The sequence below is a fragment of the Sparassis crispa genome (assembly GCF_003851025.1).
Source record: "Sparassis crispa DNA, contig_000008F, whole genome shotgun sequence".
Taxonomy (NCBI): domain Eukaryota; kingdom Fungi; phylum Basidiomycota; class Agaricomycetes; order Polyporales; family Sparassidaceae; genus Sparassis; species Sparassis crispa.
In genome coordinates this window covers 1,567,642-1,582,833 of record NW_020939755.1, presented here as the reverse complement: position 1 = coordinate 1,582,833, position 15,192 = coordinate 1,567,642, and the positions used below count along the sequence as shown (strand labels likewise).

The following is a 15,192-nucleotide window of genomic DNA, read 5'->3' as shown; positions in this document are numbered from 1 at the left end:
AGCCTGTAGCATTAAGCTCTTAAATTTGTATCATATATCCCTGCATCATCATCCATTGTATAGACATGCTTTTTCAGAACTTCTGTTGTCGGATCACTATGTGGTTGACGCGCAACTTACACCGTCGAGCGGCGGTCACATCGCACAAGCACCCCGCCGACGGAAACTTCCTCTAAGAGTGGTCATAGCATTCATCGTACGAGGAAGCTGCAGAAAGAGGTATTACTTGTCACGGGTATGAACCAAGACAGGGTGTATGATGTATGTACACGCCCCGACGGACACGCGCCCGCCGCGACAGAACAGACCCGGAATGTCCGCGGGACAGTGAACAAGACGCGAAGTGGGTACGATAACGGAGGTAACGAGGTGAAAGATCCAACGAAAGGATGGGCAGAGATAGATAGATCGATGCAGGCTGTGACATGGTGATGACGTTGGGCGAACTCGACACGAGAAAGAAAAAAAGGGTCCGGACACTTCACTTCGACTTTGCTATCTCCCGCGCGGCCCTGATCAGGGGCGCCAGTGTCCGCAGTGGCTCGGAAAGCTTGAAGAAGGGGTGCTGGGCACGTACAGAGATCAGATCATCTGATAGGGTGAGGAAGAATGTAGCACAGCACCTGTAGCAATTCTGACGCGGTCGGCCGCTTCTCGGAGTCCACTTCCAGGGTTCGTGCTAGGTAGTCCCGGAAGACAGTAGACAACGATTCTGGATTCGCAATAGTTGGCGTCCCGTTGGTGGCAATAAGATACAGCGCCTTGAGCGGATTTTGGTTCAAGTATGGAGGTTCCCCCTCGATCATTTCTGCATCAAATTTGACGGTCAATGGAGATGCATCATTGTCCAACGTATTGTCGCACCAATTGCCATAATCCCCAGACTCCAAATATCGACCTTGGGACCGTACTCCTTCCGCGTGACGACTTCTGGTGCCATCCAATATGGCGTACCGACCATCGTTGTCCGCTTGGAGTTGCCATCAGAAATTTGTGCGCAGAAACCAAAGTCAGCTGTCGAGCACTATGTTAGAACGCCGCGATGGAGCAGAATTTACTGGAAACACACTTAGTTTGATGTCACCGTTCATGCTAAGGAGAACGTTGTCGCTCTTAATGTCACGATGGATGACACCATGTCGATGGAGGTGTTCAAGGCCCTGTGCCGTCTCCCGCGAGACCGCTGCGATCTGTCCCTCGGACATAAGGTTCGCAGTGACGACGTCCGTGAGCGAGCCACCCTCCATGTATTCCATGACGACCCACAGCTCGTTCTTGTGCAAGAACGAGTCAATGTAGTTGACAATGTTCGGGTGGCGCGAGGCCCGCATGACGAGGATCTCATTGATGATGAGGTCCTTCTTGGGTTGCTTCTCCAGGTCCATCTGCTTAATCGCAACGGAGACGTTCGTTCCCACTTGGTAGGCAGTATACACGCCTCCAGACGCGCTAGCAACCGCAAAGGCGACATCAGCACCGGCAGCAAACCGCGACGCCACAGCCGGATCCACACATGGACAGATAGACAGACAGGACAGATAGATAAGACAGATCCACTCACCCCGCGCCGATCTTCACCAAGTTGCGGTAGAGTCGCGTCGGGTCCGCGTCGGTGCAGATCTGCTGCAGGCGCTTGACGATGTCCGCCTCCTTGTCCTTGTCCTTCTCTTTCTTCTCCCGCCTCCGCGGCGTCGCTGTGCCGCCCACGCCCGCGGCCTTCTGCAGGCTCGCGGTGGCGGCGCTTGGCTGCTGGGCCGCGGCAGAGCGGGTATCGCGAGTAGTCGCACTCCGCGAGAGATCGGCTGTAGCCGAGCCAGACTTACCTGGGTGCCCGGACGGCGGGGGCGGGGGAGGCGTTTGCGGGTGGGGCGGCGTGCCCCCACTGGGCCCGTGCGACCGCCGATCGCGCGTGGTGTTGGCGCGCGAGAGCTGGTCGGTGGATTTGTATGGCTTGGAGGTGGGCAGCCGTTGCGAGGTCGAGCGGTCGAGCGCGGGGGTGAGCGGGGCAGGCGGGTGGGGCGCCGCGCGGTGCGGACTTGGCGTGCCTTGCGTCGTTGCAGCCCTTTTCGGCGGGGGAGGTGCCACGCGCTAGTGAGGGTTAATAAACGGTGAAATGAGATGCGCATGGGGTGGTGGGACTCACGGGGTTCTGGAAGCCGTCGTCGACGTAGGCCTTGGGCTGCGAGCTCGGCTGGATTGGCTGGGGCGCGGCAACCGCGCCCATCTTGTCCCAGACGGAGGTGTCGCCGCGGCCCTCCTGGTAGAACTTGACGATCTCCATGACCGCCTGGGGGTTCTTCTCCTGCTCGGACTTGGAGATGCCGCTCTCCTGGAGAAGTTGCTGCCACTCCTTGGGGAGACCGGTGAACTCGCCCGTGGACGAGTTGAAGCCGACGTGGGTGAGGTGGACCGGGTCGTAGGGCGTGCTGATCTCCGGGCGCTTCGAGCTGTTGAGGAAGTCGGACATGAAGTTGAACATGCCCTTCTTCGACTTGGCCACCACGGTCGCGCTGCGCGAGCGGGTGCCCGTGGCGGAACCCGTGGTCGGCGTGCTCGGTGGGTTATAGGTCGACACCTGCGTGTACCCGACGACGGCGGACGTCTCGGAGGGCTCGAGCAGCGACTGGTTCTCCTGCTGGTCGACATAGTACCTAGCCTCGGGAGGGAGCACGAGCGGATCGGAGAGACGATTCGTCGGGTAATTGTTCTGGGTGGGGAAGAGGTCGTTGAGGTTGGCGGTGTTGGCCCTCGATGGGCGGGGCGGGGGAGATGTACTGGTCATGATGACGCCCTCGTTGATGCGATTGGCAGCGAAAGGATCGCGGTCGAGGGTCTTGGTTGAAGGAGAGACGTGGAGGCTTTGTTTGCGGGGAGATGGCTTGTACTGCGAGTGGCGAGCTCTGGGAGAGGAATTGCCGTTGCTCTGTTTGTTCGAGGGCGACGGCGGAGTTGGGGCTGGTCTCGAGGCGAGAAGCGGATCGTGGTAGTTGGCGGCGGCGGCGGCGTGGACGTTGGCGTCGGCGATGAGCCCTTCGTACTCCTGGATGGACTCGCGAGAGGGATGGTGGTATTCGACGGTGATTTTCGACTGGCGCTTGGTCGAGCGGGGAGGAAGGTACGGCCTCTCGTTGACTGCGCTTTGTGAGGTCGTCGACATCGGCAATGAGGATGTGTGCAACAGTGAATCAGACGTTGGCAACGCTGAGGACGACGTTCGAGGCGGCTGGCCAACGTTGGCGGCGTTGGCGTAGCGATGAGGAACAAGGGTGCTGGCCCAAGCGTGGCAGCAGTCTCCGCAGTGCCACTCCGAGGCTTTAATTTCCGTCTTCCCGCGAATAGACTAGCTCTCGCTCGCCGTCGGCAGCGCAGAACTTTGCAGTGAAAGCCCTGCTCGTCGCCGCTCGTTGTCGCGCAGACGTCGTGCAGGACAGCGTCCAGTCCGCGGCTCTGAAAAATACGAAAAACGACAATTCTCGGCTCTTATCGATCCGCTCATTCCCGCTCGCCGCCACAATCTCCAACCCGTCCTCAAAAACCTTCCTCAGGTAAGGTTACCGGAGCACTCACGCCCACGATAGTGTGGAAAGAGTCTTTGACACAAACCGGTGTTGCCTTCCGACCATTTCATGATTTTAACTGAAAGTGCTTCGAAGCTGTGATGACTCAGAGCGCCGGCTGTGGGCGTTCAACGTTCAACCGTTGCGATGTGTGTTTCTTGCCAGTTTATACACAGAAAGAAACACCAACAGCTGGATGATCATGCAAGATGCCGGTGCGTATCACCGTGTCAAGTTAGCATGTCAACAGGCGATCGAGGTGACATGTTCTGACGACCAGATCCCTGGCGTGCCTTGACGAACAATCTTCCGTTACTTTCATTCCGGGAGGTCAGGCACGTATCCTGGCGCGCGAATGGCAACCAAAAGTTGAGTGGTACGATGGTACCGGACACGAGATAAGTTCGCCACCGCCCGCCGTAATGTAAACGACCCCGCTATTGCGCGAATGGGAGAGTGCGGAGAGAATTTTACTAGCTTTCTTTCGCTGGATACCACACACAGGAATAGTGTAAATTGCAGAGCTCACGCATGCTGCTCTTCTGCGGGTCAAATGAGTGCCACGAACACAGTCTCGTCAAAGGCTTAGCCATTGAGTTACTTGACGAAGAATTGGTGTCTGATGAGATTGGTGTCTAACGAGATTCACCTTTCGTGCCCTGTGAGCCTGTGGAAAAGACCCGGCAGTGAAGTGAAAGGCATGAAGGGTGACTCAAAGGCATTTATTCGCACCAACTTTGGCCATCAGCCTGATTTTACAGCAAGCATCAAGCCACTTGGAATTCGGATCCTGTTATTGAGGGTCAGAACAGATAATTTGTCAGTCTGCTCGAACGACAGTGCGACATTGCCACCGAAAGACGGAAAGACGGAGAGACATACCTGTCGCCGAGTTGTGATGGTTTGCAGTCGCGATTGTTCGCTTGCAATCACAAAATCTATGTTCACCGCAATGTCAGCTAGAGATGTAATTATATGCTTTGAGAGATCAACGAAACGCGTAACGATGTCGACAAGCCTGATGGTGGACTCATTCCAAAGCTGTTGCAGAAATTCAAATGGCATCAAGTTGGTTCACTCTGTGTACATTTTAGACGGCCAAGAGGTTCAGAAAAAATGACCCCGACTGTCACGGTCAGGTGACTTTGCCACGTGTCACGCGCGTGCAAGCAACAAAGTTGATAGTCTTCGAATTCTTCGGTTACCAGCGTCGAATAAGTTTCTTGTGCTCTCTCTTGCCCTCGTCTAGCTGACCATGCCCGCACCGTCCAAGCAGCCCATTTCTGGCCTCAAATCCATCAAACGCGACTTCTCCTCTGCCCCTCTCCCCTCTGCCAGCCAGAACTCCTCCCTCAGCGCTTCCGACGCGTCCGCAATCCCCTGGACGCCCTCTCCTCCCCAGCAACAGCTCCCTGGCATGGCACAGCGCCTGAAAGACATCCAGGACGCGCTCAGCGGCCACGCCGTCGCGTCCGAGAAGACGCTTTCGGGCACTTCGTCCGCGTCGAGCTCGCAAGCGTTCAGAGGCGGGCCACCTGGGAGCCTGAAGCGGTCGGCCCCGTCCCAGGACCCACCGGCGAAACGCCGTCAGCTACCTCCTAACTGGAGCGAAAATACCGAGTCTACTACGTCGCGCACGTTCGGGTCGTCGCGCGTGGCCAACGCGCCACTCGTCGTCTCTGCGGCTTCCTCGGGTGCCGTCGCTAAACCTGCACCCGTGTTTTTGAGTCAGGAGCAGCAGCATATCTTGAAACTTGTGCAGGACGGACAGAGTGTGTTCTACACTGGCAGCGCTGGTGAGTGCTGGATTGGGTGTTCAGTTCTGAGAAGACAATCTGCCAGCGATTTGAGCATCCATGAGCCATGCTGTTCTTCCACTGCGTATATGCGCCTAATGTAACCTCCAAACAACATGTTAGATGGTTCAAAAAGGGTCTGATGATGCCGCAAATCACTGCTCTAGCGTGAGGAGAACGAAAGGAAACGAGTACCTTGATACTTGCCTACGCGAGCTCCCTTTCAACCGTATTCCGCTCAGAAGTGCTCCCGTTCTGACTAGCTCCACAGGAACTGGAAAATCTGTGCTTTTGCGCGAGATCATCAAGACGATGAAGAAGAAGCATCCGAGGGCCATTGATGCAGTCGCTGTTACCGCCTCAACTGGTATGTCTTCATTTGCAGCGGATCAGCATCTCTTCTAGTGCTGCCCCTTGCCTCACCGGATCCCAATATATGCAGGTATCGCCGCGTGCAATATCGGCGGCATCACGATCCACTCATTTGCGGGCATCGGCCTGGGGCGCGAGAGTGCGGAGCAACTCGCGACGAAGATCAGGAAAAACAAGAAGGCGACCGGCCGCTGGCTGCGTACGCAGGTGCTCATCATCGACGAGGGTCAGTTCCTTTCCGTTCTCGTTCGCATTCTTGCACGGCGTTGACGGTCGCTGGCCCTATTCCATGTAGTGTCGATGGTGGAGGGCGAACTGTTCGACAAGCTCGCACGCATCGGGAGCATCATCCGCAAGCGCGTAGAGCCCTTCGGCGGTATCCAGGTGCGTTCGCCTGCCTCGACGTGCTTTTGCTGTTTACGAACACGTCGCCAGGTCATTGTCACGGGAGACTTCTTCCAGCTGCCGCCCGTGACGAAGAGCACGGGGGTCAAGTTCGCGTTCGAGGCGGAATTGTGGGGCCAGACGATCAAGAAGACGTTCAATCTCACGCGTGTGTTCCGCCAGAAAGACCCTGGTGCGCTCACCGTCTGCGCCCATAACAAAATGTATGCTGATGCGTGAAGACACGTACAGAGTTTGTCAGCATGCTGAACGAGATGCGCTTGGGGTGCCTCTCGGACGAGTCCATTAAAAAGTTCAAGAGGCTGGAACGGGAAATCATCTACGAAGACGGGCTGGGCGCGACCGAGCTGTACGTGTTCCGTGCTTCCGTGCTGTCGCATTCGGCCAACTGCCCCGCGCGTATCGTTTTATTAGCTTCCCCCGCCGCGAAGAGGTGGACCAGTCGAACGTGATGCGCATGAAGAGCATCCGCACGGAGGGGCACACGTTTCTCGCGTCCGACGGGGGGCTGCTCCAGGACGAGGCGCAGCGCCAGAAGATGCTCAGCAACTTCATGGCGCCGCAGCGGCTCATACTCAAGATCGGTGCGCAGGTACGTTTCGTCGTGCATCTCCCTTGGAACACACGCTAACACGCATGCTCCTGCGTAGGTGATGCTCATCAAGAACATAGATGAGACGCTCGTGAACGGGTCGATGGGCCAGGTAGTCAAGTTCCTCGACCCGTCGGACCCCAACGGTTCACTCGACGACGAGCTGCCGGGCGGGAAGCCGCTCTCGAAGAACGGCGCGGCCAAGCCCGCGAAGAAGGCGGCGGAGGTTACCCCTTGGCCTGTTGTCGACTTCCTTGGGCCTGGCGGCTCCCGCCGCCGCGTCGTCGTCCAGTCCGAGTCGTTCAAAGTGGAGCTGCCGAGTGGGGAGGTGCAGGCCAGCCGTACGCAGGTGCGTTGGGATATTTTTCCCCGCTTTGAGCGTGAGTACGGATGGATCGCTGAAGTGGATGATGGGGTTTTATAGCTGCCCCTCATCCTGGCGTGGGCGATGTCGATCCATAAGTCGCAGGGCCAGACGTTAGAGCGCGTCAAGGTCGATTTGGCGAAGGTGTTCGAGAAAGGTGCGTCTGTGGTCTCCATGTTAGTGCATTGCGTGCTAACTGGCGGTGCACCCGCAGGCCAGGCATATGTCGCGCTATCCCGGGCTACATCGCTCGATGGCCTACAGGTGCTGCATTTTGACCCAGCAAAGGTACGCGTAATTGTCTGTGGACGAGGCTCACTGTTCATTGCTGGACTTTGCAGGTCAATGCACATCCGAAGGTGGTTGAGTGGAGCAAGACCCTGGAGACTGTCCCAGCTCTGTGAATGCCCTGTTGGCTTCATCACCGAGCTGCTAACCATTGTAAATTATCGTATCACACGAGGAAGAAGTGCCCCCGCGAGGGCAATGTTTGGTATCGTATACTTGGACCGCACTCGCACACCCATAGTTCAAACATCATTCTAGCCATTTACCCCCATCATCGCTGGTATCACAGATGATCGCAGGTATACTCATAATGATAATGCTCGAAATGCTCCAGTACAAACACAATCCCAGAGGCACATTCTGTGTAGTGTACACGCACCATTCTTCTTGCGCGATGCGATCCATGACGAGTCGAAGCCGTCACCGAGAAAGTAGAATCCAGACGTTAGCGTTCTGCCCGTGCCCGCGCGAGGACTGCCGCGATGAGGCCGGGTACGTCATTTGCTTGGATGTGTGCACCAACGATGTCCCCCAGGTCCCCGCTGAGTCCCTCGATTTGCGCGTCAGCGAGTTGCCGCGTATTGGGCACGAACAGCAGGGTGATCTGCACTTCCCGCCGCCGTGCCTCTCCCTGGCGGGGAATCGCGTACTTGAGGTGTAGCTCATTCTCAGATGCGAAGTGGAACGTCTCCAGTGAGAGGAGGGAGCGATGGAGCGCGAGTGACGCAGTATACCTGCCAGATATCCAGTCAATGTACCGTAACAATTGTACAAGTGAGCCGCCGCACCAGTCATATAGCCCGATTACGGTCTCGTCCTCACCCTCGTCCTTCTCCGCCTGCACGAGCTTCTCCATGTCCGCGCGCTCAACGCGCAACCGCTCAAACTCTCGCGCGCCGTCCTTCACGGCCTCCTTTACGCGCTCGATGTTCTCGTTGACGCCCTGCAGCGCGTCGTCAAGCTTCTGCATCTCTATCACTTGCACATCTAGCTGCGCATTCGCGGCCGGGATCGTGAGCCGCGGAAGTGGGTGCGCAGAGCGCAGGCGCGTGAGCGTCAGCCGCGCGTCGAGGATCTGGCTCGCGAGCGAGAAGGCCTCGTCCGTCAGCAGTTTCGCTTTGTTGTAGTCTGATGCAAAGAAGAAGTTGTCTGTCGGTAGGTGCTGGATGAAGGAAGTGAAGTACGCACCTTGCTCGACCAGCGGGGCGAACTTGCGGATGTCCCCGTCCTTCTCTGCGAGATGCGCCTTTGCGGCCTTCAAGGCTTCCTTTTTCGCCTCGTTCACTACCCTGAGCTTCTCGTTGTCGTTGGCGTCGATGTTTGGCGCGTCAGGGCTGACGATGGTCTTGATGTACTGGTCCTTAGCCTTCTGTTCCAGATACTGGATCTTCAGTTTTCTCAGGAATGCCTTAAACCACATAGTGAGCACACATGAAACCAGACCCAAATTTATATAGCGCACAATCTGCGAGGCGACGTCAACAGCTACGACAGCCGGGTCTGTGAGCCCCGTCCGCGTTTCGTACAGTGAACTGGAGCCGGACTCGGCAGCGGCAGCATGGTGGGTATCAAATTGCTCGCGATAGCCGACAATGTAGAGGCGCGTGTTCTGTAGTTGTGCTTGTAGCGAGCGTGCTGCGTCGATTTTTGCTGTATGGTCGACCTCGAGAGACATGGTGTTGCGAAAACGCGCCACGCGTTACGATTCACATGACCGCAGAAATCCTTCCGCGTCACGGTCACTACTTAGTACTCAGTTGCATGCCTGTTCACGATCCGCACTGCGCAAAACTCCGAGAGATTTCTAGATCTCCCTGCCGATGAGCGTTTCTCAGGAGGAAACGAAGCAGAGTGCACATACCCTGGAGTGGACATCCTAACGAAGTCTAGACGTGACACGACCAGGGTCGATGCCGCACGGGATGCCTTACAAGATGATATTGCTCGATATAAGTCTGCGATATTGGACTGCAAAATATCGCCTGAACATGCTTACTCCCATCACACGACTTGCTCCCGAGCTTGGTCGAGATATTCCTCCTCTAATCTGCTGAACGGGAAGGTCACTATTAGAGAGCTTTCTCTTGAAGCAGAGAGCCTGGTTAAATCTTGTGCAGGATGTCCCTCGAAATGAGGAAGACAGGCCTTCGCTTGTTGTGTATTCTCTTCTTCCTCTCGAATTAATTAAATTAAATTGCCATGTGCACTACACCTATAGGCTATAGTTAGAGTGTCAGGCTAATGTTGTGATGCTTATGACATTGGGACCCCATTCAGCTTCTCAGCGCTTCCTCGCCTGGGAAACAAGACTTCTGCAACCTCAGAGTTCTCCGCTGTATGAATGAAAACATATGCGTGGTGGTACAATAATTTATTTCGAACTGTGTAAGACTTTCTACACGCAGGTTATGTGATCGTGCTGGTATCCGTTACTGAGGACCCCCCCCCCCCAAGAGCCCCGATGCCTGAATCCCCGAAACTGGGCCCGCCGCAGGCCATCCGATCTCGGACCCCGAAAATGGTGCAAAAACCGGTACAACTTATGTGCAGATATCCCCGAAATTGTCCCCTTTGGCCCGAGGTTTTCAGTGCGAAACCCCCGAAAAATGGTTCCTGGGAGAATTTTTCGTGGAGACCCTCAACTTGGGAGGATTTTCCGGCGAAAATTCGTTTTGAACCCACTTCTCACCGCAGATGTTCGATCCCATTTTCCCCCGAAACCGGCCGGGGGTCCCGGACCTTGAGTGCGAAACCCCCGAAAATGACCGTCTCCCAACCCCCGAAAATGGCCTCCGGCGGGATCGGAGCTCTGAGCGAGTTACGGGGGGTCCTCGCTACTGCCGCAACTATGTATACTGGCACATGCGCTCGCCGCCTCGTCCTCAACCTCAGACCAAACGATAATTATCAGGATGCCTCGCGGGATACCAAACGCAAAGAAGGATGAATCTGCTATGCGATTCACTTCATTTCATGTGCCCTTGGGCCTAGCGGCGTACAGTTACACTTTCAAGAGAGTACGAGCCATTGCACTAACAGAACGCCGTCCGTCCTTCAGGTCAAATGCAAAGCACCCTAACTCCGGCTATCTAAAGACCGAGTCCCAGGCGCTTTGGTACAGAAATTCTAAGAAAAGAGCAGATGATACGGGCTCTGCGACTCCAACCGAGGTACGCCGCTATGCCACATTTTGGTTCTTCAGCCTCAGTCATTGTTCTCTGCGTAGGTCAGGCGTGGTTCCAGAGTACTGGTCATTCACCTGGGATCGCGCTATGTTCGCGTTGGGCGTGCATCCGACGTGAATCCGGTCACAATTCCGAACGTTATTGCGCGCAAGCACACACGGCCCGTCCTTGCACCAAAGTACGTTGAAGGTATATCGCGACCTCGAGCTGCTGCACGTGCGCACGCAGCAGCAACCCCGCCCAATGGCGATGAATACTCCGTGTCGTTGACATCAGATGATCCTGTGAGTACTGCGATCAGGCGTGCTGCTTTGTGCGGTGTTGACCACCACGCTTAGTTCGATCTGAAAGTCGCAGCAATCACTGTCTCTCTTCGCGACCGAATGCGCTTTTATAAGCTGCGCGTGACGCCAAATGCCGCAGGCATTGCCTCTACTTTCAACGAACAATTCGTTCCGGAGATTATACCGGAATCAAATGATCCTTTTCTCATCGATTGGATCAAAGAGCCTATCGAAGATGTTTTGGTCGGCGACAAGGTATTGCAGATGACTTCTCACCTCCTTGCTGATGTCTTAGGGTCAATGGCAAGGCTCTTCAACTTGCAGATCCAGCATCCGCAGGTTATGTGATAAAATGGCCGATCTATGGCGGCAATTTCAATACTAGAGACTACCCATCTATTGAAGGCGCCCTCGACGACATTGAGACGATTCTGCGCGCTGCGTTCAAAAGATTGAACATTGAACCGCATGCATACCACGTGCGTTGTTCTGGATCTCATGCGCCGTAATCTCCATCTTCAATAAACGCTGGCAGGATTACTCTGTCGTACTTGTGATCCCAGATTATTACGACCGGTTCTACGTGCAGGCACTCGTTAGGATGTTACTCGTCTCCATGGGCTTCAAGCAGCTATGTGCACAGCAAGTAATTTATGTTCTCATATACACTGCCATTCGTGTCTAACTGGTTTGCAGGAATCGCTGGCGGCCACATACGGCGCTGGCATTTCTAATGCCTGCGTCGTGGATATGGGCGCCGTTACAACAAGCATAGCATGCGTCGACGATGGTCTTGTCTTAGCTGGTACAAGGTATGTGATGCATAGTAAATGCCTGGTAATGTACACACCCCTTCCAGGATGTCTCTCAATATGGGCGGAGATGATATCTCCGAGTTCTTGTATGTGCTGCTGGAGAGGATCAGCTTCCCGTACAGAGAGATAGATCTTGCTCGTTGGTATGACTGGAGTGTTATCGAGGATCTGAAGGCTCGGTTATGCACCTTAGCGGAGGTAGGTCTTCCTGCTGTGCCTCCATCTAAGCCGGTCATGGTTGACCTGGACAGGGTGACGTAGCTCTGAATCTGTATGACTTTGTGGTGCGTCGGCCTGGCAAGCCGACTGAAAAGTATGGACTTCGTGCTTACGACGAGATAATACTTGCACCGATGGTACGAAGCTTCCTATGTTACATTTATTGACAACTGTTCTCATAAGTCCCCAACTCGTTCACAGTGTCTCTTCGAACCGCGTGTCATCGAATTTGAACAGAAACGCACTGGAATGAGGCCGACATCACACAAAGACATCACAGACAACCTCTCAGAGCAAGTTAACGACCATGTTGCACACCACCATGTTGCGCCCCACCATGTTGCACACCGCTATGTAAGGGCGTGTATTGGCTGTTCACGAATATGCGCTCATCTTGCGGCTGTCATAGCCCTACGCGATGGTCATCTCAACGCAGCACCTCACTCTACAGACACCCTACCTGCCGCCTCCTGAGATACCGTCTATGCCACATTCTGGCCCTCAGACTCCCGCCCCCGGGGAACTGCCGTCCGCAGTGATGTCACCACATCCAGTCCAGGGAGGTACGTATCGGAGGCCTCTTAGAGATATCCGAACTCACCAAATACGCCAGATGCGGCCGCCGCAGTCGAGAATTCCTCTCCTCCTAGAGAAGTGAAAGAAGAAGTGCAACAGCCGACAATAACAACAACCGCGACGATCGGAGAAGGCACAGCGGATGTTCCGATGGAAATCCTCGACGACGAAATCGACAGTAAAGCCTCCGTTCCCTCGCCGGCTCCTACCCCCGTTGAACCACCCCAACCCGTGCGCCCGCCGCAGACGTTACCGGGAGAAAGCTCGATTGACGTATGCTTTGAGGCAAGCAAGCTGCCGCTGGACGTTGCAATCTTCAACAGCGCTCGCGCCGCCGGAGGAGACGAGAAGATACGCAGGTACCTTCAGGCTGTCCTGGTGATTGGGGGCACCGCCCTCGTCCCTGGCATGGCTCATGCCCTTGAAAGCAGGTGCGCCCACCATCCCTATCCGTATCAATCGCTACAGGGTGCGAGACGTGCGGTCTGTCAGATTGCAGGCAATTGCGACACCCCTGGTGCCTAACATGGAGAAGGTGCAGATCATTCCTCCACCGAAGGACGTCGACCCTCGTGTTCTGGCGTGGAAGGGCGCGGCAGTATTAGGGAAGATGGATGGAGTAGCGGACCTGTGGATCACGGGTGCGGATTGGGTGAGTTCTGATATATCTGAGCAAGACCCGTTCTTTGATTGCATCTGTCGCAGGATATCCTCGGGATGCGCGGTCTCAAGGAACGGTGCTTTTACCTTTGAACTTCGGTGCTTTGTTAATTGTTCTACACACATGAGACGCAAATGTATGTCGCAATTGCTACTGTCTATTGTGATTTACCTCTGCAACTGCTGTCTCGTTGTGTGGCGAATACGTGCTATCATATGCATGCAACGCGGTTGTAGCACTTGATCAAACCGTAGAGGGTAAGATATTAGATGCGTGCACTGCTCCAAGGCGCTTTGAGGATCACTTCAATAATGCGAAGGACAATCTTGGAAGAAATGGCATGGATATTCGAACCCGTTATAGTGCTTAAGGGACGAGGAGAGGTCGATAAGAGAGCATACAATGCCGCAAGGCTAATGCAAGAAAATAGCGGTAGCGAATTCAACTTCCGATACGATCTCTAATGGCTTTGAAGTCCAAACGCTGAAGCTTGGCCCAGTTGGCGGTTAGCAGTCTCATTTCATCTCTTCCTTTCCTGTTAGCAAAGCATGGAGATAACACGGCGTCGCAAGGCGGTCCATTCAACATATGCGTCAAATTTGAGCAAACTGATCAAGTAGTAGGGGATGGGCGGTGTACGCACCGCTCTCGTTCTTCCCATTCGGCTCTTGCACTGCCGCCTTCGTGCCACGCTGCAGTAGGATCTCCTGTTTCGGCAGCTTTCTGCTTCTTCTTTGCGCTCGCACTGGTACCCACAGCAGGCCCAGATTTATGCAGCACATCCACGAAATCGGTGAGGAGCTTGTCCGCCATCCTGTTAGGCGAAAACGGGCATGAAAAAATGGAACGCAGACCATCCCTCGGCATAGGTAGCGAAGTGCGACAAAGGGGACATTCCAGGATCTCATGCCAACTGCCGCACTCGTAGTGAAGGTGTGAGAAGAACCACTTGAGGATACATACAGCGCAGTAAGAGTGTCCGCATTGTGACATCGTGAGGGTATATGGGCATGCCCTGAAATTTGAACATGTCAATATACCGCGCGCGAGCTTGCCTACGAATGAAAAGTGAGCGTACATGACGTCGAAGCATCTGAAAATGCACGTCACATTTTGTAACACGACAAACATATGAAAAGCTCACAAAGCACAAGTGAAGCTCTCTTCGAGCTGCGCCAGAGCCTGCTCCGCTCGACTGCTTGTCACGCTGGTTACAAGGCCCGCGACTTCCTGCTCTCTCTTCACGACAGCCGCATCGCGTTCGTTCAGTTTCGCCTCGGTACGTGCAAGTGCCTCCTCCTTCTTCGTGACGGCCTTCTCTCTTTCGTCCACGCTATCTTGAGACTTCTGAAGGTCCGCAACCTCGGCCTCAAACTCGTCGCGCTCGCGTTTCAGGGACCGCTGCTTCTGCTCGAACTCCTCCTCTAATTTCCTCAGTCTCGTATCGTTCCGTCCCCCGGACGAGCCTCCGACTGGAAGAGCGGCTTTGCGCACAGACGAGGTATCCGGAGCCTTTGTGGTATATCCCTTCCCGGTACTGCGCTCCTTAATAGAAGAATTACTGGATCTACCCGTAGACTTCTTCGCAGGTGGATCCGGTTCGGTCAGTCTCGTGGATCGGCCAGAATTAGCAATTTCCGCGATCACCGTCTCTTTCGTAATTCTGGGTTTCTTCGAGGGACGAGCGTCATCGTCTAGTGCCTTCCTCGTTTGTCTTGTTTCTATGTAGGTTGAATAGAATCGGATGCATACATGCCTTGATTGCTGCTGGGACTGACCTGGGGGTTTTGAGCGAGAAGACACACTGCGTGATACTGCCTTATTATTGCCACCGGCCTTTGCCCCCTTTGCGGACGAGCGAGTTTTCCTATCCGCAGACCTAGTCAGCATGTCGCAGATGCATGGAGTAGAGAGTGGGAGAGATGCAAGATGCTCAACACTCCTGAACGTCTCCAAAGAACCATGCGTTTCCACATCGGGCGATTCAGACTACGTATCCACGTGGCCGTGAGATCAATATAAGTTAACAGCACATCGTGCCATTTACAGCGCTGAATATCTTACCTGTCTGCTTGTCA

General features: G+C 54.9%; 6 protein-coding genes across 6 annotated transcripts; 3 read left to right on the top strand and 3 right to left on the bottom strand.

Moving 5' to 3' along the window:
• Positions 1-481: 481 nt before the first annotated feature.
• Positions 482-3,157, bottom strand: SCP_0905440 (Serine/threonine-protein kinase SMU1; the record flags this gene model as incomplete). Its single annotated transcript, XM_027761776.1, has 6 exons — positions 482-565; positions 624-808; positions 865-1,014; positions 1,070-1,449; positions 1,562-2,088; positions 2,144-3,157. 6 exons carry the CDS (start codon positions 3,155-3,157, stop codon positions 482-484), a joined length of 2,340 nt encoding a protein of 779 aa, XP_027617577.1.
• A 1,655-nt stretch (positions 3,158-4,812) lies between these two features.
• SCP_0905430 (ATP-dependent DNA helicase PIF1) lies at positions 4,813-6,582 on the top strand (the record flags this gene model as incomplete). The annotated part of the gene is made up of 6 exons (XM_027761775.1): positions 4,813-5,353; positions 5,625-5,720; positions 5,796-5,951; positions 6,021-6,109; positions 6,161-6,302; positions 6,362-6,582. The coding sequence occupies 6 exons, from the start codon at positions 4,813-4,815 to the stop codon at positions 6,580-6,582; spliced, it is 1,245 nt and encodes a 414-aa protein (XP_027617576.1).
• Positions 6,583-6,683: 101 nt separating this feature from the next.
• Positions 6,684-7,490, top strand: SCP_0905420 (hypothetical protein; the record flags this gene model as incomplete). Its single annotated transcript, XM_027761774.1, has 5 exons — positions 6,684-6,722; positions 6,781-7,071; positions 7,147-7,243; positions 7,301-7,374; positions 7,428-7,490. 5 exons carry the CDS (start codon positions 6,684-6,686, stop codon positions 7,488-7,490), a joined length of 564 nt encoding a protein of 187 aa, XP_027617575.1.
• A 329-nt stretch (positions 7,491-7,819) lies between these two features.
• On the bottom strand, positions 7,820-9,049 carry SCP_0905410 (hypothetical protein; the record flags this gene model as incomplete). The annotated part of the gene is made up of 4 exons (XM_027761773.1): positions 7,820-8,108; positions 8,163-8,502; positions 8,563-8,782; positions 8,837-9,049. 4 exons carry the CDS (start codon positions 9,047-9,049, stop codon positions 7,820-7,822), a joined length of 1,062 nt encoding a protein of 353 aa, XP_027617574.1.
• Positions 9,050-10,286: 1,237 nt separating this feature from the next.
• Positions 10,287-13,206, top strand: SCP_0905400 (hypothetical protein; the record flags this gene model as incomplete). Its single annotated transcript, XM_027761772.1, has 14 exons — positions 10,287-10,369; positions 10,433-10,544; positions 10,601-10,843; positions 10,898-11,098; positions 11,152-11,322; positions 11,379-11,489; positions 11,540-11,655; positions 11,703-11,856; positions 11,910-12,014; positions 12,079-12,231; positions 12,287-12,440; positions 12,491-12,884; positions 12,946-13,105; positions 13,159-13,206. 14 exons carry the CDS (start codon positions 10,287-10,289, stop codon positions 13,204-13,206), a joined length of 2,205 nt encoding a protein of 734 aa, XP_027617573.1.
• A 349-nt stretch (positions 13,207-13,555) lies between these two features.
• On the bottom strand, positions 13,556-15,004 carry SCP_0905390 (hypothetical protein; the record flags this gene model as incomplete). The annotated part of the gene is made up of 5 exons (XM_027761771.1): positions 13,556-13,649; positions 13,758-14,129; positions 14,193-14,207; positions 14,259-14,835; positions 14,893-15,004. The coding sequence occupies 5 exons, from the start codon at positions 15,002-15,004 to the stop codon at positions 13,556-13,558; spliced, it is 1,170 nt and encodes a 389-aa protein (XP_027617572.1).
• Between the last annotated feature and the right edge of the window lie 188 nt (positions 15,005-15,192).